Genomic DNA, 22,354 nt, shown 5'->3' with positions numbered 1-22,354 from the left:
CTAAATATTTTCAGACTTGTGATATGACACAATAGCATTTTCCAGTGCTCATATACATTGTAAAAAAAAAAAAAACTTTCCACTCTAGCAATTTTCTACCAAGGTATTCCATTTAATAATTCTGTATTTGGCATTCACACCAAGTGAAGACAGTGGCACCTTGCTCTAATTAATAAATACTGTATTTACCCAGAGAACAGTGAGTGCTAACTGCCTACTTAGCACGTGAGCCCGGGGGTGAGCTCTGGCCCTGGGGACCGTGGCAGCACAAGGACTTACTTTCGTGTAAGGACACCTGACAATTTGGCATCCTATTAAGTGCAGCATTAGAATATTTCAAAGTTTAAAAGAGACCACACTGTTTTGAACATTCTAAAGCCTTTATTTAGCATCAGGTAGATTATTTCATTATAACACTTGTTAACTTCAAGACAGCCATTAAAATAACTTACTGGCAGCTACCTAAGGCCCCCTGGAGCAATATCTCAGTCTGGGGTTGGGTAGATAAATACCGTAAGATTAATGTACCCCAATTAAAGGGGCAAAGCTACTGTACAAGTAGGTCTCCATACGTATCTTAAGTACACAGGTGCCTTGCAAACTTGAAATGCACAAGACCTCCTTTTATATAGTCTGATACTTATAATACATGAGTACAACTGAATTTCTCTGGTGGCATTTGCCACTGGGAGTTGAAGCATTTAAAAAGGTTTCTCATTATGTAATGATGGTGACTAAAATCTATATTTCTGGGGTATTTTTGTGAATTGCTAGGTTTTATACATATTTTCAATTCAAACATGTACAACTCAAACATTTTAATTCTAATGACATTAGAACATTGTAAAAGTAAAATCAGAGCACTAAAATAAGCAAACGAAATACCTTTTCCAGTTTAGAATTTTCAAATCAGGAATCTCTCTTCTGAACACTCAGGCATTGTTTTTCTTTTTAGAGGTGGGAAGGGGTAAAATTGAGAGGATTAGTAAGAAGAAAAGCCATCTTCTCAATGCAGTCTTTACAAGATGGCGTAACCTCTATATCTGAGCATATAAACATCATATAGGAGAATTCTAAACATTTCGAAGTTAAATCTAAAACATTCAAGCATGACAGCCTAAAAATATTCAAAATAACTTGATTTGGGTTACTATATAATTCCATAAAGCTAAAGTTACATTTAGGTATAAACCTTCAGTGAATACGGCAACAGCAACCATCAAAAAGCATATTCTCCAACAGTTTCCCATACCTCTAGATAAAACAGTATTCCAAATAAGCATGTCGGGATAGCAAAATTACCCATTCTTCCAAAGACTTTCATCACCAGTATCCACCTTATGCCCTACTTTTGTTGGGTGAAATGCAAGTTATCATGAGAGGATTTTTTTCTCTTTTCAAAAGATGAGTAGAAATCAAAGAAGAAAATTTTAAAACACAGGTTTAAGTCTTATCTGTAGATTAGCCAAATGCCCCAACTTGTCTATGTTTTAATAAATGTCAGGCAAATTGAAGTAGTTTCTGTCCCAGTAGCTGCCCGAGTAAAGCCAGTCCTGGGCTCCGCTGTAGGGATTAGGGCCTTGATGGAACCACCTGTTTAAAGAGGAAAGACAACAGTTATGGGGGAAACTCTTCCCGATCACAGGGTCCCTGCTGCTTCACTAGCTTGCAGACTCCCCTACTGCAGCGATTCACTTTGTCCTGTGAGTCAGGGATTTCCGAAGAGACTTTAAAGTGCTTTTAGAGAGCACATATATAGAATAATTTTCTGAAATATGTAAGGAGACCACCCAAAAGGTTTAAGGATTTTCCACAGCATTCAGCAACAGTGCTTGTCTAATTGTTCACCTAGGCCCATTCCTTAAAAGCATTCTATTAAGCAATGGAGAATAAGGCATTAGAATACGGAAATTAACTTTTACCACTTACCTACAGTAATACGAAGGTGCCTGATTCAGAGTAAATGCCACCCCACCACCAAACTCTTAGTCTCATTTTACAAAGGAGGAGCTCAATGTCAGAGAAGTTAAATAACTTGCCCAAGCTAGTCACTGATATCAAAGTTGTTAAAGACCATGATGTGTCAAATATACTGTTACACATAATCCACTGAAATTAATCTGATCCAGATCTTCCTGGGTCTTCATTTTCTCCATACTAACAGACGTTCATAGGCTGCATCTAGATTTTAACATTTTTCAAATTCTAGAAAGAGCCGCCCTAATTTTCTTGCCCTTTAAAAAACAAGTCATGGGGCTTCCCTGGTGGTGCAGCGGTTAAGAATCCGCCTGCCAATGCAGGGGACACGGGTTCGAGCCCTGGTCCAGGAAGATCCCACATGCCGCGGAGCAACTAAGCCTGTGTGCCACAACTACTGAGCCTGTGCTCTAGAGCCCACGAGCCACAACTACTGAAGCCCACACGCCACAACTACTGAAGCCCGCACGCCCTAGAGCCCGTGCTCCGCAACGAGAAGCCACCACAATGAGAAGCCCGCGCGCTGCAACGAAGAGTAGGCCCTGCTCGCCGAAACTACAGAAAAGCCTGCACGCAGCAAAAAAGACCCAACACAGCCAAAAATAAATTCATAAAAATAAATAAGTAACAAGTCATCCATTTTCTACATTCCCAGCTTTCTCTGGGTAATGGAAATGAAAAATTATTTGTTCAAAAGGTTCATATTTCAATTTGTATAACATTTTCTAATATGATTTAGTTTTCAGTAATATTTATGAAAACAGTTTCGTATGTCTTTGTCATTCTTTCCAAATAAATTGCCTCTAAAAATATTTATCAATTAGAGTGAGCTTAGATTTGTTTGGTAAGTCCCAAGTGGTCCTATTAATCACTGCAGCAGCACTAAAAACCCTAAGACACAAAAAATGCTTCAGATGAGGCTAATTCCTTGAAGACTGATATAGTAAATGCCCACTAGGCCAGATTTTCTAGAATATTACATATATTATTTTGCTTTGGGGACTTTTCCCTAATTAGAAAAATTAGAAGTCTGCTTTAAATGATCAAGATATGTGTGTTTCAGACTTTGGTAACCAAGCTGGAAATACTTAAAGGAACCACTGTTTGATCAAAGTCACAGAATTTTTGTCTAATATGAAGTATATAATTTTACTCCTTTTGGTCTCAAAAGTCCACGTAGTAAAAGCACTTTTGTAGTCAGGCTTAGTAAAATCAAGCACTTCAGAAAATCAGGCAAATCAAAATCAAGGTAACCAAAAAAAATTCTAAAAATTAACCAAGCCTCAGGCTTGTGCCACAGGATTTCTTCCATACAAAGTGGACAACTGGAAAGTCAAGTGCAAAGAGACTGTGCAGAACAGTAGATTCAATAGCAAATATGTATTTTTGTTCACACATAAGCCAAGTGCTCTAAAGGCCATGTCTGCAAGGCCTCCCTTCGGGGAGCACTTCTTGGAGAGAGTTGCAACATGGCACGAAACATGAGCACCTCGGACCTGAAGGTCTGATACTAGGGATTAGAGTTTCTCTCAACATCTAGTCTCTTAATTTCCAGCACTCACGTCTGGAAAACTCTGCTGCCATCAGTGTACCCCCCTCCACATACAAAAAAGTCCATGCTGTCTTTTCAAAGTCTCATTAAACATTTTAGGCAAGCAGAGGCAAAAGAAAAGGAGGGAGGGGGGTGAGGAGATGTCTTTGTTCTTTGTTACCCTTTAGTCAATGTTTCTGAGTCTACAGAGTCCATGGGTCTATATCAGTAAAATAACATTAGATAAAATATTAATTCTGCACGATGCTTGCACTGGGGAAAGAGATGACGTCATCAAATTTTTTTGGCCTCACCACCCACCTTCTCTTCAAATCCTGTGTCTATCGCCAGTCCCCCCACTTTCTCCCCACATAACCCCACTTATTAAGGTCTCTGGGCTCCTCTAGGAAAACAGGGCAGGATCACAAGCAGCCACTTCCACATGCAGGAACCACAGTTTAAAGCCTGAAGAATCCCAAAGCTGGAACTCTCTTCAAATGAGTGAAACTGGTGTCAACAGGAAAGCCAGCTTTTAGTGTGGAAGAACAGGTTACACAATAAGGTTCTGGGTTTGATTTCTGAGGGCTGGTTTCAGCTCTACCTGGCAGAACATGCTCCTTTACAAACTGCCCCATCCCCGCCCCGACACAAACGGAACCACGCTGTTCAAAAAGCACGTGATCAGCCAGGAGTAGACCCAGTCAGTGAATGCCACCTCTCACACTACTGGAAAAAGACTCCAAGCACATATTCATTTGGACAAAGGGTCAGTAGGGTCATTTTTAAGGTCTGTATATTCATATAAGAACTACTGGTGCTAAGAGACAGCAGTGGAAGCGAGCATGTGTAAGGCTCCAAAGTGGAGCTCACAAACGTAGCTTCTAGTTTTTATTTGCAGGCTAACACCGAGCTGTCTAAAGCTCCTTACTTTCTGCACGTAGGACTTTACCTGACAGTAATACTTTTCTCTTACTTTGCACACTTGAAAATGTGGCCGGAAAAATAAAGGAGTTAATAATCAGAAATAGGGAATCCCCTGGTGGTCCAGTGGTTAGGACTTGGGGCTCTCACTGCCGTGGGCCCGGGATTCAATTCCCTGGTTGGGGAACTAAAATCCCGCAAGCTGTGCACTGTGGCCAACAAAACAAAACAAATTAGAAATACAGTACAAAGTGGGTTTTCCGCAGAAGAGACTAGAAACAATGATTAAAATCTATCCAATCTTTTCAGAAGGGATTGCAGGAAAGCAACGTGCTTTCGGTTTTTGTGGTTCTTTCTAATCATGGTCTGCGGCATACTTGTCCTTGAGCGAGTCTCTTAAATGAAATACACCAGCATTTGGTTTCTTCACATACAACGAGGGGACTTCCAGACTAATGGCTTTCCAGTGGTTTCCCAGATCCTGCGTGTGTGTGGGTGGGAGAAGGCGAGCCCTACCGCTCAGCTCCCACCCGAGCAGCCTGGTGGCCATGTGTTTTATATTTGTAGATTCTTTACGTGTTCGTTGGCAAAAAAGATTTTGATGCTAACAAAAAAGTCCAAAAACCACTGGACTAGATGCTATCTAAGGTCATTTCTAGTTCTAATAACTGTGTAAGACGCAAAAGGGCTACCAAAAAATATCTACTAAACTGCTTGTGAAATTATGCCCATATTGGCTCTGAAATTTATTTAATAACTTGGAATAATGGGACAACAGTTTCTATTACATAATATAAATGTAGAAAATGTTTTTATTCTATTCCTATTTACAAGAGATTCTATTACTCAATACAAGTGACTAAGTAACTCCTGATTCTTAAAAAGAACAAACTTTCAAAACTCGCAAATTTTATTGCCCAGTTTCTGTTGCTGAATGGAATCCAAGATGTCACTTTAACAAATCGTATTTCCAGGACATGTCAAGTCCCTTGTGTTTGGAAGAGTAAAGGCATTGTCTAAATATCCGTGATACATGATATATGTAATAAGCTAATGGCCCTGTAATTTACTCATATATGAGCAGATGGCTCTGAACCTATTTCATGCCAAAATCTGTAACTCTGCCTTCCGTCTTAAAAATAGAAGAGACAGTGTTCTGCTGGATAAGAAGGAAAGATAGTTTGTGTAACTGACACTTACCTGTGGTAATTGTGTAGGAACATTTTAACCTTACCTTCCAAACAGTCCTTTCTCTTTGCACACATGCGGCCCTTTCAGCTTGAACTTAGCCAGTGGAAAATACTTGACAACTCGCAGGGCACAGTGAGCCAGGCTCTGCAGTCCCCCGTCTGCCAGCCCCCCCCACCCCGCCCCCCCCCCCACCCCAAGCTCCTCATCGCACCTCGTCTTCCAGTCCTCCTCCAACTTGGACCTGTTCTTGCGGGCCGCTCTTTGTTTCTCCTCAAGTCGCTTTTTTTCTTCACTAGCTTGATCTAGAATCAGCACAGCAGTGAAAACCGTTACTCTACACGTAGAGACTGCCCGGCACAGCACTCAGTACCATCACTTTACGGAGTCAGGTATCAGCACATCTCCATCTTATCAGAACATGAACACCACGAAATTTATCCTGTCAAAAAATTTTTTTTTTTTTTGAGGTACGCAGGCCTCTCACTGTTGTGGCCTCTCCCGTTGCGGAGCACAGGCTCCAGACGTGCAGGCTCAGCGGCCATGGCTCACGGGCCTAGCCGCTCCGCGGCATGTGGGATCTTCCCGGACCGGGGCACGAACCTGTGTCCCCTGCATCGGCAGGCGGACTCTCAACCACTGCGCCACCAGGGAAGCCCTATCCTGTCAAAATTTTAACATATCCCCAGGTTCGCACTCAACACCCAGTCCTCTCCTACAGCTTTTGCCCTTGACAACCTCTGCATTTACCCAAGGTGCCAGCTTACTCTTAAGGCCAAAAAAAAATCATGTTAAAATGCTTCAGTGAAAACTTGGGTGGAAAAACTGAATACACGTGAAAATTTTCTAAATTCTTAGTGAGACCTCACAGAGCTCCTCCAGATTCCGTTCGTAAGAAATTCAAACCGTTTTCCAAAGCGCTGTCGCACTGTCTCACGGATAATTCACAGGGAGGGTCAGTGTTTAGTTAGAGCAGGTTTCTCAGCCTCAGCCCTGCTGACACGCTGCACCCCATGATTCTTTGTGGGGGGCTGTCCTGGGCACGGCAGGACATTAGCAGCACCCAGGCCCCCATCCACTAGATGCCAGCAGCAGTTCCCCAGATGTTTCAGCCAAAGTCTCTAGACTCGGCCACACGTCCCCTGGAGGAAAAACTGCCCCCATTCTGAGAACCACTGAATAAGAAGAAATTTAACAGCACAAAATAAAATGTCAGAGTTAACCAAGGCCAAGCACTTCTTTGAGGCTCACAAGGTGCTATTTAAATTCTGAAATATGTAGTGAAATAACTAGTCAGAATGTAGTTAAAAGTTGATAAATGTGGTATTATTGTCCCAAATTCTCCTCTGATATGTCAGATATGCCTCTGGCCGTATGTATTACATTAAATTAGGGAGTATCACTGAGACAATGAAATATGAGCGGCTGAGGTCCACCTCAGATTCCCAAATTTTAAACCAAAGTTTCTGAATCTAAATTGAATTTTAATTAAAAAAAAATCTCTAGAGACTTCCCTGGTGGCGCAGTGGTTAAGCCTTCACCCTCTCAATGCAAGGGGCCCGGGTTCCACCCCTGGTCGGGGAACTACATCCCACCTGCCGCAACTAAGGAGCCCACGTGCCGCAACTAAGACCCGGAGCAACCAAATAAATAAATACTTCAAAAAAAAGTCTCTAAGAGAGACTAAAGATGGTTGTGCTAACATAGTAAAGTGCTGACAGTAACCAGGAGTAAAACAAACCACCCTCCTCAAAGAAATCAATCTTCACTGGTGCCGCCATCAGCTGCTGGTTACCTATTTCCCCATTTTCCATGGCTCTGATGTCAGGACGTAGCCTGCAGTCTGTCTTAGGAATCACACCCTCCATTTCCTTGTCTACTTCATTCAAAACCATTGCAAAGCTAGTAAAATTATACATCTGAAAAGAAGAAAATGTTCAAATTAACATATACCGGGGCATAACGCAGAATGAAACCCTGAAGGCAGAAACAGTTGACCATAACCCCCTGTTCTGTGGTGACAACGGTCTTTCTCAGACCACACATCTCAGTGTTTTCACCCAAGTCTGTGCCACCTGTGGGAATCTGTCTCAAAGAAAGCCCCACAGCAGGCCTCCCAGCATGAATATCTTCCACCACCATCACCTCGAAGGAGAGATACAAGCAAACCCAACATTCTCTGTTCTTCACTTAAATCCTTACTTGCTAGATCTGGCTGCACCACCTTGCATTTAACGACAGTCAGTCTTGCCCCTCAGTAATTGTTAAGGAAGCCCCCCAAAGCCTCACGCCAAGGCGTCCTGGCCAGCCAGACACCAGGAGGCCTGGGCGGCACGAATGCCCCGTCCCGGGTTAGAAGCCACAGAGGGACGACTTAGGAGCTTTTGATGACCACCCGCCTCCTCCTGGTCCCGCCTGGGCCGGGGGAAAAGCACCGTCAGAGCCCAGTAAACAGGAGGCCGCACTCAGCACGCCCAGCCTCACCTGGGTCGAATTGGGAGGCCGCGGGGCTATTCGCCACAGGAGAACGCTCCCAGGAATGACAAACACGCTCTCGGAATCTGGCATTGGCATTTCATCTGACTCCTCAGAAGCGCTCATCTAGAAGAACCAACAGATGAACAAAACAAATGTTTTCAAAAGAATATACTTACAAACTGTAAAATAAACACCGCTGACTGCACAGCATTAGGATGCAACTGTACGAGGGCCGGGGCACCGTGACTTTCTCGTTCTCACAGCCTCACCTTTCAACACAGGCCAGGGAGCCAATAAATGCAGGCCTAGTGAGTAAGCGCTGCGAGCCTCTGTGAGCCTTACGTGTGGTCTCATTTAGGGTTCTGTGCATTCAAGCCATTACCATCACCATCATCATGCCTTTACTATCATGTTGTAATATTTTTCAAGTTTTTTTTTAAAGCCAAAATAACTCATTTAAGTATTGACTGGAACATTATGAGAGCAAGAAAAGATTAAATTCTTGGAGCATTTAACTAAATTTATCAACAACACAAACCAGAAGGGATCCTGAAAGCATTCTATAAAAAGAAGATTTAAAACGATGTGAGGCTAGGGGCTTCCCTGGTGGCTCAGTGGTTAAGAATCCGCCTGCCAATGCAGGGGACACGTGTTTGAGCCCTGGTCCGGGAAGATCCCACATGCCGGGGAGCAACTAAGCCCGTGCACCACAACTACTGAGCCTGCGCTCTAAAGCCTGCGAGCGACAACTACTGAGCCCGAGTGCCACAACTACTGAAGCTGATACTACACAACAAGAGAAGCCACCACAATGAAGAGCCCACACACAGCAACGAAGACCCAACACAGCCAAAAATAAATAAATAAATTTATAGTCAATCAATCAATCAATCAATCAATCAAAAAGATGTAAGGCTAAAAAAGAAACTAACATTTCCTCTGGTTGCACGCCCCCCCCCACACCCAACCTGGCAGAGCTGCTAGCAGCTCTCTGTATATTTAGTCCTTATGTAATAAACTCATAACGTTTTTTTAATAATTTTTTTTAAAAAATATTTATTTTTAATTTATTTATTTCTGGCTGTGTTGGGTCTTCATTGCTGCACGCGGGCTTTCTCTAGTTGCGGCGAGCAGAGGCTACTCTTTGTTGCGGTGCGCGGGCTTCTCATTGTGGTGGCTTCTCTTGTTGCAGAGTACGGGCTCTAGATGCGCAGGCTTCAGTAGTTGTGGCTCGTGGGCTCAGTAGTTGTGGCTCACAGGCTCTAGACCGCAGGCTCAGTAGTTGTGGTGCACGGGCTTAGCTGTTCTGCGGCATGTGGGATCTTCCCAGACCAGGGTTCGTGTCCCCTGCATTGGCAGGCGGATTGTTAACCACTGTGCCACCGGGGAAGCCCACCCATAAAATTTTATATATAAAGAATTTAAGCCTTTGGAAGGCTAAGTCATATTCCCAATGTCACAGTTACCAAATCTAGAACTACTGGCTGAGATACGCAACTTTAAAAACAGCAGCAGGGAAGGGACAACACTGGTGACAAGCTCCCCCAAGGCACTTAAATATACTCGGGAACATCAGAAATCCATGGTGGCCGATGCCCACGGGAGGCAAGAGTAGACACAGGGTGAGCAAGAGGCTGACTTCTCTCTCCAAGGGGCAAGGCCGTTTTTCTACAAAGATTGACCAGGGATTTTCGGAACATGAGGGCGATTTTCTGGAATTTCGCCAAGGCCCTCCTCTGCCACCTCCCACCTCTGTAAAAGGAGGACGAGGCCATGTCTTCGCCAAGCTGCCTTGTGCTGGCTGAGCCACCACCCAGGAGTTCGGGTTGGGGCCTGGTATCCTGGAGCACTCCTTCTCCAGCCCCGTCAGTCTTGGGGTCACTGCAGAGAAGCATCAGTGCAACCCCCGGAAGGAAGGAGAAGCAGCGGAGACCCAGGTGGAGGAGGAAAGTGGACTGTGCCCAGAGATGGAGGCAGAGGGAGGGGAGAAGGGCCCAGCCAGGGAAATGCCACTGCCGTCAACTGCACCAGCTGCTCTGCCCCCGGGACCCCGGTAACCGGTTTACAAAGAAAGCCACTCAGACATACACCTTCTGTTTTTGAGGAAGGTTAGGGGCTTCCTAAACTCTTGCATGTGTAAGAGTCACCTGAAGGGCCCCAGAGAGCTCGACACGGCGGGGCGAGGGGAGCCGGAAGCTCTGAGACGGTGCTTCGGTGGCCGGTGTGATGCTCAGAGCAGACGGGGGGGGAGGGGGGCCTGAGCTGTCCTCACCAGGAACCCCTGACCTCCGTCAACTCATCTGACCTGTGGGTGCTACTGCTGTACCCATTTTATAAATGAAGGTGCTGAGGCGGAGAGAGGGTGGGAATCTGCCCCAGACTGAACCACTCAGAAGTGGGAGAAGCGGGATTCTAAGCAGAGCTCGTGCTCTGAATCGTGATGCCCGTTACTGGAAAGGCATCAGTCCTCCGACGCTTCCTGTCCAAATAGGTGCAAGCTCTCTTTAGCTCAGTCTGCTGAGCGGTCCAGCCTCCCGGGGCCCCGTGACGAAAACCTGTGGCCTCACACGGGGAGAGTCTAATGTTAAACTGTCCCGTTAGGAGAACGCTTAGTAAGACGAGGACAGCCGTCCAGGAACGAATCCCTTAACTGCGATGCTCTCAGCTTCAGGGATCTCGGATACAAAAGGGCAACACAACTGCTGCAAGCATGAAAACGTGTGATCATTCTGGGTGAAATTTCAAATATTCAAATGATCTCAACTGCTAATGCACATAAACAGAAAGGAGGACAAGGACATTGGTCTAAGATGAACTCCAACTTTCCAAAGCAACTTTGAGTTCTATGCCACGTGTATAACTGCATGGCGCACACCCGTACTCCACGGGAGATTATGTCAAACATTCGCTACCAAGGCGGATAACTGGTTCATTAAGAAGGTTCAAGGAGAAAGATTACATGCATTAGCACCAAGTATAAGAGGTCACACTGTGACCTGCTAACAGGCCACCTCCAAAAGGATTAGTACAAATTTAAAGAGTCCCGTGATTCCTTCGATGCCACCTTCCGGGACGTTCACCTGTTTGCTGTTCTTCTTCTCTTCAGTGTTTTTCTTATCATTTTTTTTGTAAGCATCAAATGTGGCAGGGTCAACACTGTACAAACATTCTGTCCACTTCCCATAGAGGGCACAGAGCTTCTTTTTGCTGTCAAGAGAAACCGATGTTTAGCCAGCAATTAAACCAGCGTTTTGCTGTAACTGAATATTACTATAAAGATGCTTACAAATCAGATTCTTTAAAGAAATAAATATTTCCTTGCAGAAGAAAGAGTTTTTCAATTTACTGAAATGCTTGTTTCCTAGATAATGGCAGATTTTAATAACACTTTATTTAGTGAACGACACCTATACCAGTCAGCATTTAAAATGGAAACTTTACCTTTTATCTTGAATGTAGCCTTCAACTTTGTGTAACTCCTTACCAAAAAGGCCGCATGGCTTAAAATTCAACACACATTTGTCCGCAGTCCTGTAAAGGAGATAGTGAGCTCAGGTTACCATTCAACACAGAAGCCGCTGGAGAGAACAGTGACTGTGAAAACCTTTCTCATAGCAGCTGCTGCTTACTGACTTCCTAACGCATGCCGGGCTCCACACAGAGAGCATCATAATTAACCCATAATCAGTACTGGACCCACCACGGAGAAAATGTAAAGCAAGGTTCATAAAAAATAAGGGACTTGTTGTTATGGAATGAATGTTTGCCCACCAAATTCATGTAGTGAAGCCCTAGTCGCCCACGTGAGGGTATTTAGGGGTAATCAGGTCATAAGGGTGGAACCCTCATGAATGGGATCAGTGTTCTTCTAAGAAGAGATACGGGGAGACGATCCTTCCCTCTGCCATACAACGATTTGAGAAAATGGCCAACTTCAAACCAGGAGGAGGGCCTTCACCTAGCATTAAATCTGCCAGCACCCTGACCCGGGACTTCCCAGCCTCCAGAACCATGAGAAATAAACGTCTGCTGTTGAAGCCACTCGGCCCATGGTGCTCTGTTACAACAGCCCGAGCCAACTAGGACACTGGCCTAAGGTCACAGAGTAGGATTTGAACCCAACTCTTTTCAACTTTCGTGTTTCTCCTGCCACCCATCCCCACGTGAACAATGCAAACTAATCAGGATCAGCAAAATGAGCTGAAGGAGGCGGGAATGAACATTCCCCAAGGCTGCAGAAGCTCTGAGTTCACCAGTCTCCCCTCATCAGAAACTTTAACATAAAATCTGTTCATTAAATAGATGGGCTTTATTTACCCCAGAGCTATACTGCCTGGTTCTTAAATCATCATCAGGCTGTACTAGAACGTTTTTAAAAAGACTACTGGCACCCTCTGATGACAACTGAAGGGACAGGGGAGGAGGACGAAGCATCTCACTTGTGGTTTGTGATCTCCACGTTGCCGTACTGCTCAATCCAGAGCTTCCCCACAATGATGTTATGTACACAGCAGGTAGGATTTGTCCACGTATATGCTTCATTGTGTCTGGAGAGCAAAAAGAAAACCAAAGCCCAGAAAAATAAGTGAGAAGTGTTACTCTGTGTAAAAAGTGCATTTGCCTCAAATGCTATTACTCAGGATAACACATCAGACTGCTGGAGATGACTAAACTCTAAGACCGTAAAAACGCGGCTGGTGTTAATCACAGTAAAATAGGTATCATCTGACTCCTCTTATTGTTTCTTAAAAGGATACCAAAGCTTAAGAAAAAAATTCTATCTTTCTACCAAACTCCAAATTAAACTATGTACATAATCATCTTAAGCATTCAAAAGTCTGGTGAAAACATAATAAACAAAATTAAATTAGAAGTAGAAAACAGTCTATTTAGTACTTTCTAGTTCACCAAAGGGAAAAACTTGTGTATGTGAATAAGCTCCAATTTTACACATCCTTTGCTTTTGAAAACATTTGTTTTACATCTTCGTACATTTATGTCTAAATTTATTTTTAATTTACAAACAGTAAAATTCACTTTTCTTGGTGTATCTAGTTCTGTGAGTTTTAGTGCATGTGTAGATCTTTGTAACTACAACGATAATCACAATATAGAACAATTCCATCACACCATCCACAAACTCGCTCATGCTGCCCCTCTATGGTCAAACCCTCCCCCAACCATAGTCCCTAAACAACTCATTTGTTCTGCATTGCAATAGTTTTGCCTTCTCCAGAATGTCATATAGGTGGGATAATACACCATGTAACCTTTCAAAATTAGTTTCTTCATTTGTATAATCCATTTTAAATTCTACTTATCAATAATTTGCTCTCTCTTATTTCTGAGTAGTATTCTACTGTATGGATGTATCACAGTTTAACCATTTACTTACTGAAGCATGCTGGGTTGCTTGGTGATTACAACTAATAGTACTATAAACATGTGAGCACAGGTCTTTGTGAAAATGTTAAGTCTTTATTTCTCCAGAGTAAACACCTAGGAGTGGACTGCTGAGTCATCTGGTTAACATAGGATTAACTCTGTAACCCTATGTTATCTGGTTAACATAGGGTTAACTCTGTTCTCCAGAGTGGCTCTGCCATTTTAGATTCCCCCCAGCAATATATGAGATTTCTGGTTGCTCTGCATCCTTGCCAACACTTGGCACTGTCAGTTCTAAAAATTATTTTGATTTTGGACATTCTAACAGGTGTGTAGTGGTATCCCACTATGATTATGTATTTCTTTAATGACTAATGCTGTTGAGCATGTTTTTGTGTGCTCATTTGTCATCCATATATCTCTTTGGTGAAGTGCCTGTTCACATCTTTTGCCCAATTTCTTATTGGGTTGTTTGTTTTCTTATTGTTTTGAGAATTCTTTACACATTCTAGATACAAGTCCTTTGTTGATAAATGATTTGCAAATAATGTTTATCTATCTATGGCTCCTCTCCATTCTCTGAAGAGTGTTTGTCACTGAGCAAGAGTTTTTCATTTTGATAAAACCTAATTTATCCATTTTGTCTTTTCTAGACTGTGCCTTGGTATTACATCCATAAGATGTCATTGCCTAATCCAAGGTCATAAAGGTTTTCTGTTTTCTTCCAAAAGCTTGTAATTGTATATTAGATTTTAGCCTATGGTCTATTTTGAGTTCATTTTTGTTTAAGCTGTGAGATGTAAGTTGAGGTTCATTTTTTTAACATACGTACTTCCAACTGTTCCCACACCATTTGTGGAGAGGACTATCCTTCTTCACTGAATTGGGTTTTTACCTTTGTCAAAAATCAATTGACCATGTTTCTGTGGGTCAGTTTTTGGACTCTATTCTCTGTTCCCTTGATGTATGTGTCTATCCTTTTGTCAATACAACATTGTCTTGATTACAACAGCTTTACTGTTAAGTCTTAAAATTAGGAAGTGGGAGTCCATCAATTCTGTTCTTCCTTTTCAAAACTGTTTTGGCTGTAGTGTTTCATTTACCCTTCCATATAAATTTTAGGATCAACTTCTCTTTATGTATCAAAAATCATCCTGGGACTTTTAAATTTAGATTGTGTTAATATAGACTGCTTATAGATCAATTATGGGAAAACTAACATCTGAATTATATTAAGGATTCCAAGTATGGTGAGACACAGTATGACTCTCCATTACTCATAGTCTTTGATAACTGGAATCAGTGTTTTATAGTTTTCAGCATGTGGATCGAGGACATATTTTATTATGTTCATTCTGCTATCGAGCCTATCCAGTTATTATTTTTGTTACTGTATTTTTTCAGTACTAAAATTTCCAGAAATACTTTCATTTCTTTGCTCCAATGTCTTTCTATTCATTTTAAGAGTTCATCTTTATGTCATGGAGCATAGTTATAAGAGCTGCTTTAAAGTCTTTGATACAGATTTCAATATCTCAGTCACCTTGGGATTAGAGTCTGTTTATTGTTTTTTCTTTCTCTTATCTTTCTCTCTCACACAAGGAGATCATAGAGTACTAGACTTTCTCTGGCTTATTTCGCTTATAGCATAATGTCCTTGAGGTCCATCCATGTTGTTGCAAGTGGCAAAATTTCATTCTTTTTTATGGCTGAGTAATATTTGTGTGTGTGTGTGTGTGTGTGTGTGTGTGTGTGTGTGTGTGTGTGTGTGTATGCCACAATTTCTTTGTCCATTCATCCAACGATGGACACTTGAGTTGTTTCCGTATCTTGGCTGTTGTATGGAATATGTATAATATGTATAATAATGCTGCAATGACATGGGGGTGCAGATATCTTTTTGAGTTAGTGTTTTTGTTTTCTTTGGATAAATACTCAAAAGTGGAATTGCTGGATCATAGTAGCTCTCCTTTGAATTTTTTGAGGAACCTCCAAACTGTTTTCCATAGCGGCTGCACCAATTTACATCCACCAACAGTGCACAAGGGTTCCCTTTCCTCCACATCCTCACCAACATTTATTTCTAGTCTTTTTGATACTAGCCTTTCTCACAGGTGGGAGGTGATACCTCATTGTGGTTTGATTTGCATTTCCTTGATGGTTAATGATGTAGAGCATCTTTTCATTTACCTGTTGACTATCTGTATGTCTTCTTTGAAAAATGTCTATTCAGATCTTCTGCCTACTTTTTAATTGGATTTGTTTTTTCTTGCTATTGAGTGGTATGCATTCTTCATATATTTTGGATGTTAGCCCATTATCAGATACATGATTTGCAAATATTTTCTCCTATTCAGTAGGCTGCCTTTTCATTTTGTTGATGGTTTCCTTTACTGTGCAGAAGCTTTTTAGTATGATGTAGTCCCACTTGTTTATATTTGCTTTTGTTCTTTTTGGTGTCAGAGTCAAAAAATCACTGCCAAGACCTATGTTAAGGAGCCTACCGCCTATGTTTTCTTCTAGGAGTTTTATAGTTTTCAGTCATATGTTCAAGTTTGTAATCCATTCTGAGTTAATTTTTGTGTAAGGTATGAGAGAGGGGTCCAGTTTCATTCTTTTGTATGTGCCTGTCCAATTTTCCCAAAACCATTTATTGAAGAGACTGTCCTTCTTCTGTTGTATGTTCTTGCCTCCTCTGTCGTAAATTAACTGACCCTATTTGCATAGACTTATTTCTGGGCTCTCTATTCTGTTCCATTGATCTATGTGTCTGTGTTTATGCCAATACCATATATTTTAATTACTACAGCTTTGTAATATAGTTTGAAATCAGGGAGCATGAGGCCTCCAGCTTTGTTCTTCTTTCTCAAGACTGCTTTGGCTATTTGGGGTCTTTTGTGATTCCATAAAAATTGCAGGATTGTCTATTTGTGTGAAAAACGTCATTGGAATTTTGATAGAGATTTGCACTGAATCTGTACGTCGCTTTGGATAGTATGGACATTTTAACAGTATTAATTTTTTCAATCCATGAGCACAGAATTAATTCCATTTACAACTGCATCAAAAAGAATAAAATACCTAGAAATAAATTTAAACAAGGAGGTGAAAGACCTGTATATTGAAAACAACAAGACAGTAATGAAAGAAACTGAAGATGACACAAATAAATGGAAAGGTATTTCATGGCAATCTTCTTTCTATTGCAAAAGAAGAGAACTTTCAACTTAACCTAATGTCTAAGATGTACCAATGTGATTGTTATTTCAATATTTCTCAAAGTGAATTCACTTTAAAAGATGGTTAACCAAAATATTATTACCATGACATATAGAAAGCTTGTCTCATAAGAACTGTCATGCAGTGATTAACTCCGTTTTATCTTAAAATAGATCCAAACAAACAACACAGTCAAACATCAAGTTAAACTTTTTACACATACCTAGGCTGATTAACAATGGCTATGGCCATGTTTCTCAAATTCTTTTACATGATGGTAGAAAATTTACACTTCAGAAAAGCGGTTTCTTTGTCTCCACCTTTTGAACAACAAGGTCAAGTCTGTGTGCAAGTGTATATACTAATGAGTAGGTACACATGAAAAGAGTTAAAGGCGTGATTCTGACTCACTCAAGGAGCTCCAACGTGATGGTTCCTTTGGGTTCTGCTTCTACGCTCTTCCCCCAGAACTTCAGTTTGGGATAGATTGAGCCATGAAAGATGAAATCATTGTTTAATCCTTCAGCATGAAATGCACTAATGGGTGGGTGATGGCTGACCTGCTCAGAGATGAGTCTGAAACCAAGGTCATCTCTTAAGATTTAAAAAACAAACAAAAAACGGTAGTGTTATATAATAAAACTGTTATCACAGAATGTATACATTACTGTCATTCCCGTGAAAAAGCAATGTTAAAGTATTAAGGAAACAGATTTGACGAAGTAAACAATCCTTTGTTATAATCCTGATGGAAGGACAACACATGAGCAATTGCACATATGCAACCCAAACAACTAAAATCAATGTTATTATAAACCTAGCTACTTAAACACATTAAAATAAAGAACACCCACATGAATTTGGGTGATTTTCATGAATTGACAATATTAGCCATGTAAATTTAAAACTTATCATTCCATTTATATTAAGATTGAAGAATCTAATGTATCTCCTTTACAAACATCTAGGGAATAAATGAGATCAAAATTTGTGGAGGGAAGAGAAAGAGTGAGAAAAACTAAAGCCAAATGAATTCCCTAACTGTGTGTAACGAAGCAAGCTACAGCAGGAAATGCAGCTCTAGATACATTCACTGCCTGTATGCCAACAGTGTAAGTTTATGCTAATATATTTCATATGGTTATTAAAAAAACCCAGAGACTTCCCTGGTGGCGCAGTGGTTAAGAATCCACCTGCCGGGGCTTCCCTGGTGGCACAGTGGTTGAGAGTCCGCCTGCCGATGCAGGGGACACAGGTTCATGCCCTGGTCCGGGAAGATCCCACATGCCATGGAGCAACTAAGCCCGTACGCCACAACTACTGAGCCTGCGCTCTAGAGCCCACAAGCCACAACTACTGAAGCCTGCGTGCCTAGAGCCCGTGCTCTGCAACAAAGACAAGCCACCCCAATGAGAAGCCCGTGCACCACAAGGAAGAGTAGCCCCTCCTCGTCCTAACTAGAGAAAGCCTGTGCTCAGCAACGAGGACTCAATGCAGCCAAAAATTAATTAATTAATTAATTAATTTTTTAAAGAAAAAAACCCAAAAAACCCCTATCATGCTTTATGGTCTACATAAGGAGAAAGGATGATAACTAATCCTATGAGATCAGGAATACTGAAATCCTTGTAATGGTTCATTTTATGTATGTTTTCATATTTTTGACATAATTTCTAAAATAATAAATATCACAGACACAAACAAAATTGCTAACTTTCTTCAGTCATACAAAATGTTGGTAAATGCTCAAAAAATACACATTTTCATTTGAAGAGCTATGTAAATCATGGAGATTCAACTATCCACCTGGAATAGTGTGAAAGATCTTACCGAACTAATTCATAAGTCTCTCCCAGAAGTGGGTTGAAAGGCTTTCCAGTGCGTTCCCACTGAGAAGCAACAGCAGATACAGCAAATGCAGCTACACACTGTGGGACAGAGCATTAGGAGAAGTTAAAAATAGCCTTGCTGCCTCCTCATTCTTTCAGGAACTGAAATTCTGCTGAAAACAGTAATTTACAAAATGATTTTGAGGAGTTTAATTACTTTGTATTTTTAACACGGCTTAATAAGCAAACTAATAAGCAAATGTGGATATTCAGAATGAAAATTACTCTGAGACTTCCTAAAGATCATCCCAACTGTGCTACAAATTCTCTCAAGGACTTTTAAAAAACTCTCAAATCCTAAATTACTCTTAATTCCTTTAAAATTTCTAAAAAGTACATCACTTTTAGGATGGCGCGAAAAAACTAAACAAATTGGTATCAAGTCCAATGAGGTTGGGAAAAGCTGATTTATATAAATGAAAAGACAGAATGACTCCATTTAGAATGCTATTGCTTTGTTGGAAGGAAAAGAATGTATCTACTATACTCTCCCTGTGTCTAGTCAATCCATATACATCACATGAATGCCTTCTCTTCAGAGGAAAACAAAAAAGTGCAATTGCTTGTTGTCCTTTGTTTTAACCTATAGTAGTATGTGTATATTTATATACACACATAAGCATAAATACACATATTTATCTGTGTATGTATATATCTATTCCTTCTTGGAAACACTGAGAAAGTCTGAAAGAAAGGTTGAATATTTTTACCCTAACACAATGCTACCTTCTAAAACAAAGACTCAGAAACAGCTCACCAACATCCAGGTTTGGTTTTGGACCACGTTCTGCTTCTCTTGCAATTCTCGTTGGTCTTTCCACTATGGTGGCACTCTGACTAGAGGGTGGCGGGGAAGGAACACAGACGACTCTCCAAACATGCTATGTAATGATAACGTTTGCTAGCCTCACACTGGACTTAACATGAATTCTGTGCATATGTGTTTGGGGCAGGGGGAGGAGAGAAGGTGGCAGAGAAGACTTCCTAAGACTTAGACCTTTCCCAGTGCTTGCTTGACACATACCTGCATCCTTTCCACAGGATCAGCAAATGAACTGGCCTTGTGGATGAGGTACGTATGCTCCATATATTCAGTGAGTCGCTGGAGGAAGCTCAAAGGCTCGTTAAATATAACTGGCATGGTGATCTTGGAGAGTTCCTATTTAACAAAAAAAAAGGAAACCGTGACGCCCAACATACACAGCAAACTTACACGCTGCTGTCTCTACATAACACGTTCCTGGAAAGGAAGTCACAGAAAACAGCACATTTAATTAGTATCAGTTCCATTTCATAATCTTCCCAGAGCATCTAACCATGTGGAGTATATTGTTCTAGGCCTTGAAGGAAATACAGACTACCCAAACATTCTCCTTGGCTTCGAGGAGCTTGCAATCTACTGGTGAGCAGTGAGATGATGACTATTAATAAGTCTGCCTCAGATCAGAATTAGGAAATGGCATATAAAGGTCATGAGGACACAAAGACCAAAAATCTTCATAGTGGGCTAAGGGGCAACCACATATACCATTTTTGTGGATAATTTTTCAAAGGAATTTCAGACTGTTTTTTTTTTTTTTTTTTTTTTTTAATGCGGTACGCGGGCCTCTCGCTGTTATGGCCTCTCCCGTTGCGGAGCACAGGCTCCGGATGCGCAGGCTCAGCGGCCATTGCTCACGGGCCCAGCCGCTCCGCGGCATGTGGGATCTTCCCGGACCAGGGCACGAACCCGTGTCCCCTGCATCGGCAGGCGGACTCTCAACCACTGCGCCATCAGGGAAGCCCCAGACTGTTACTGACTGACAACACTGAGGTTTTCTGAGAACACTGATCCATTACACATTGTGAACTGGGGTACTAGAAGGCTATTGTGTATTTCACAGGATAGGTTTTAAATTCTATCTGCTAGAATGACACAATCACAGTAGACTTCCAAAAATAATTTAATGATTGGGTAGGGGTCCTCTGACCTGAATTGCAACCTTTCAACTCTGCTTACCATATCCTGCCAGCAAACAGTCGCACCATGAGATCTTTAACAAATTCACTAGGGAACAAACTTATCTTGGTTTTCTCTGGAATAGTCTGATGATCTTTCCAACCTTCCACCTACTATTATTTACCTTTCCCGTGAGAATCCCATCTTTCATGAAGCCCGCTGACTAAAGTCATGACCCCGTGAACAATCCCAAGGTGCCATCGAGCTTGAATGCCGCCTGCCTTGGCTCTGACTTTCCCCCTCTAAACATCCACATTCTTACAGATATGCACAATTAAAAATAAAGTAACCTTCACAAAACTACTATCGGAATGCATAAAATAAAAGCTCACTCATTAGCATACAATACTGCAGAACGCAGACAGACGTGTAGCAGCTCAATGTAATGAAAAGAAATGGCAGGTTTATTGCTGCCTCACTGGGAAGACAAAGGAGAACGGGAATGTATAAGGAGATGAAGAAAAGAAGGCTTTACTATATACACCCCGAGATCTCAGTAAGTGCAAAAATTCCCTGCTGGGGCCAAGTCCAGAAAGCTGGGACTGCCAAGGCTTTTCTTAATTGAGATATCTTAGACTCTCTTTCTTCTACTTAATAATGTCTTCATGAGTTTTCTCTTAAAAAAAAAAACAACACAAAAACTAATAGAAGAATATGTAATTCTCAGTCATGGAAGTAAAGACGTGAAAATGCTCCTCCCCTCAGAGGCAAAGCACCTCCAACAGTTTGGGATACAATGCTGGGTGTTTACACACACGTGTATGTACATACATATATCTTATCGGATTCTTTTAATGCATGGGATCTGCTCTATGTATTGGCTCATCACTTGCCTTTTTATGCTGTTCCTGTGTTCGGAGGTCTCACATACACGTACATTACAACACCAAGTCCATCAAGTTCTTTGTAATCGCTGCACTGCGCAGTGGTAAGATGTCAGAATCAGACTGAGTTCCACTGCAGGCTTTCTCATTTACTAGATGTGTGACTCTGGCCAAGTTAAACTCTGCCAGTTTCCTTATCAATAACATGGCACTAGTATAAGTGTATATAACATAATCTACTACAAAGCATTGTTATAAGACTAATATTTGCAAAACACTTAGACCAGTTCTGGGCACATTAGTAAATGCTATATGTATTTGTTAAATTTTTTTAAAAAGTCTATCTATAGATATACCATAAACTATTTAATCTTATCCTTTAGAACATGAACAAATATGGTTTTAAAGTAAATTTCTGTAAGTGGGATTTCTGGGTCAAAGGTGTGTGCTCACTGAAAATTTTTACAGTTACTACCAAGCTGAATGCCTTCAACCCTTCAACCCTTTATCAATTTGTACTCCTACCAATGCTTCTGGGAAGTCAGATTTTCTTTTAACATCAAAGGGAGGGGCACTACTTCCAATCTGTTCATTCAATCATGGTCATTTTCTTTACACAACTATTTAATTCAAGAAGAGTCAAATGTTGTAATGGTGCTGGGTAGTTCATGTATAACTCTAGAACGAAGATTAAAAGACATAGTATTAAAAGTAACTATAACTATGATAATTTGTTAATGGATACACAATGTAAAAAGATGTAAATTGTGACACCAAAAACATAAAATGGCAGGGAGTGTACAAATGTAGAGCTTTTGTATGTGTTTGAAGTTAATTTGTAATCAGCTTAAAACAGACTGTTATAACTATAAGATGTTTTACATAAACCTCATGGTAACTACAAAGCAAAAAACCTATAGTAGATACACAAAAGATAAAGGAA

The 22,354-nt window shown here is 41.2% G+C and overlaps 1 protein-coding gene across 9 annotated transcripts in view; it reads right to left on the bottom strand.

Moving 5' to 3' along the window:
- Positions 1–361: 361 nt before the first annotated feature.
- The window catches only part of OSBPL1A (oxysterol binding protein like 1A), a 210,731-nt gene continuing 188,738 nt past the window's right edge, over positions 362–22,354 (bottom strand). For all 9 annotated transcript variants that reach the window (XM_082853217.1, XM_082853216.1, XM_082853215.1 and 6 more), the window contains 10 exons: positions 19,613–19,747; positions 18,530–18,627; positions 17,111–17,293; positions 12,535–12,642; positions 11,537–11,626; positions 11,176–11,302; positions 8,102–8,218; positions 7,413–7,536; positions 5,832–5,922; positions 362–1,593 (listed from right to left, as the gene is read on the bottom strand). In XM_082853217.1, the coding sequence (XP_082709343.1) occupies positions 1,491–1,593; positions 5,832–5,922; positions 7,413–7,536; positions 8,102–8,218; positions 11,176–11,302; positions 11,537–11,626; positions 12,535–12,642; positions 17,111–17,293; positions 18,530–18,627; positions 19,613–19,747 (1,176 nt within the window). In that variant the 3' untranslated portion in view covers positions 362–1,490. The remainder of the gene's footprint in view (positions 1,594–5,831; positions 5,923–7,412; positions 7,537–8,101; positions 8,219–11,175; positions 11,303–11,536; positions 11,627–12,534; positions 12,643–17,110; positions 17,294–18,529; positions 18,628–19,612; positions 19,748–22,354) is intronic.

This window comes from Leucopleurus acutus (assembly GCF_964270905.1).
Source record: "Leucopleurus acutus genome assembly, chromosome: 13".
In the NCBI taxonomy this organism is placed as follows: Eukaryota; Metazoa; Chordata; class Mammalia; order Artiodactyla; family Delphinidae; genus Leucopleurus; species Leucopleurus acutus.
Note: the sequence above shows the minus strand (reverse complement) of the source record. Positions and strands in the feature narration are given on the sequence as shown.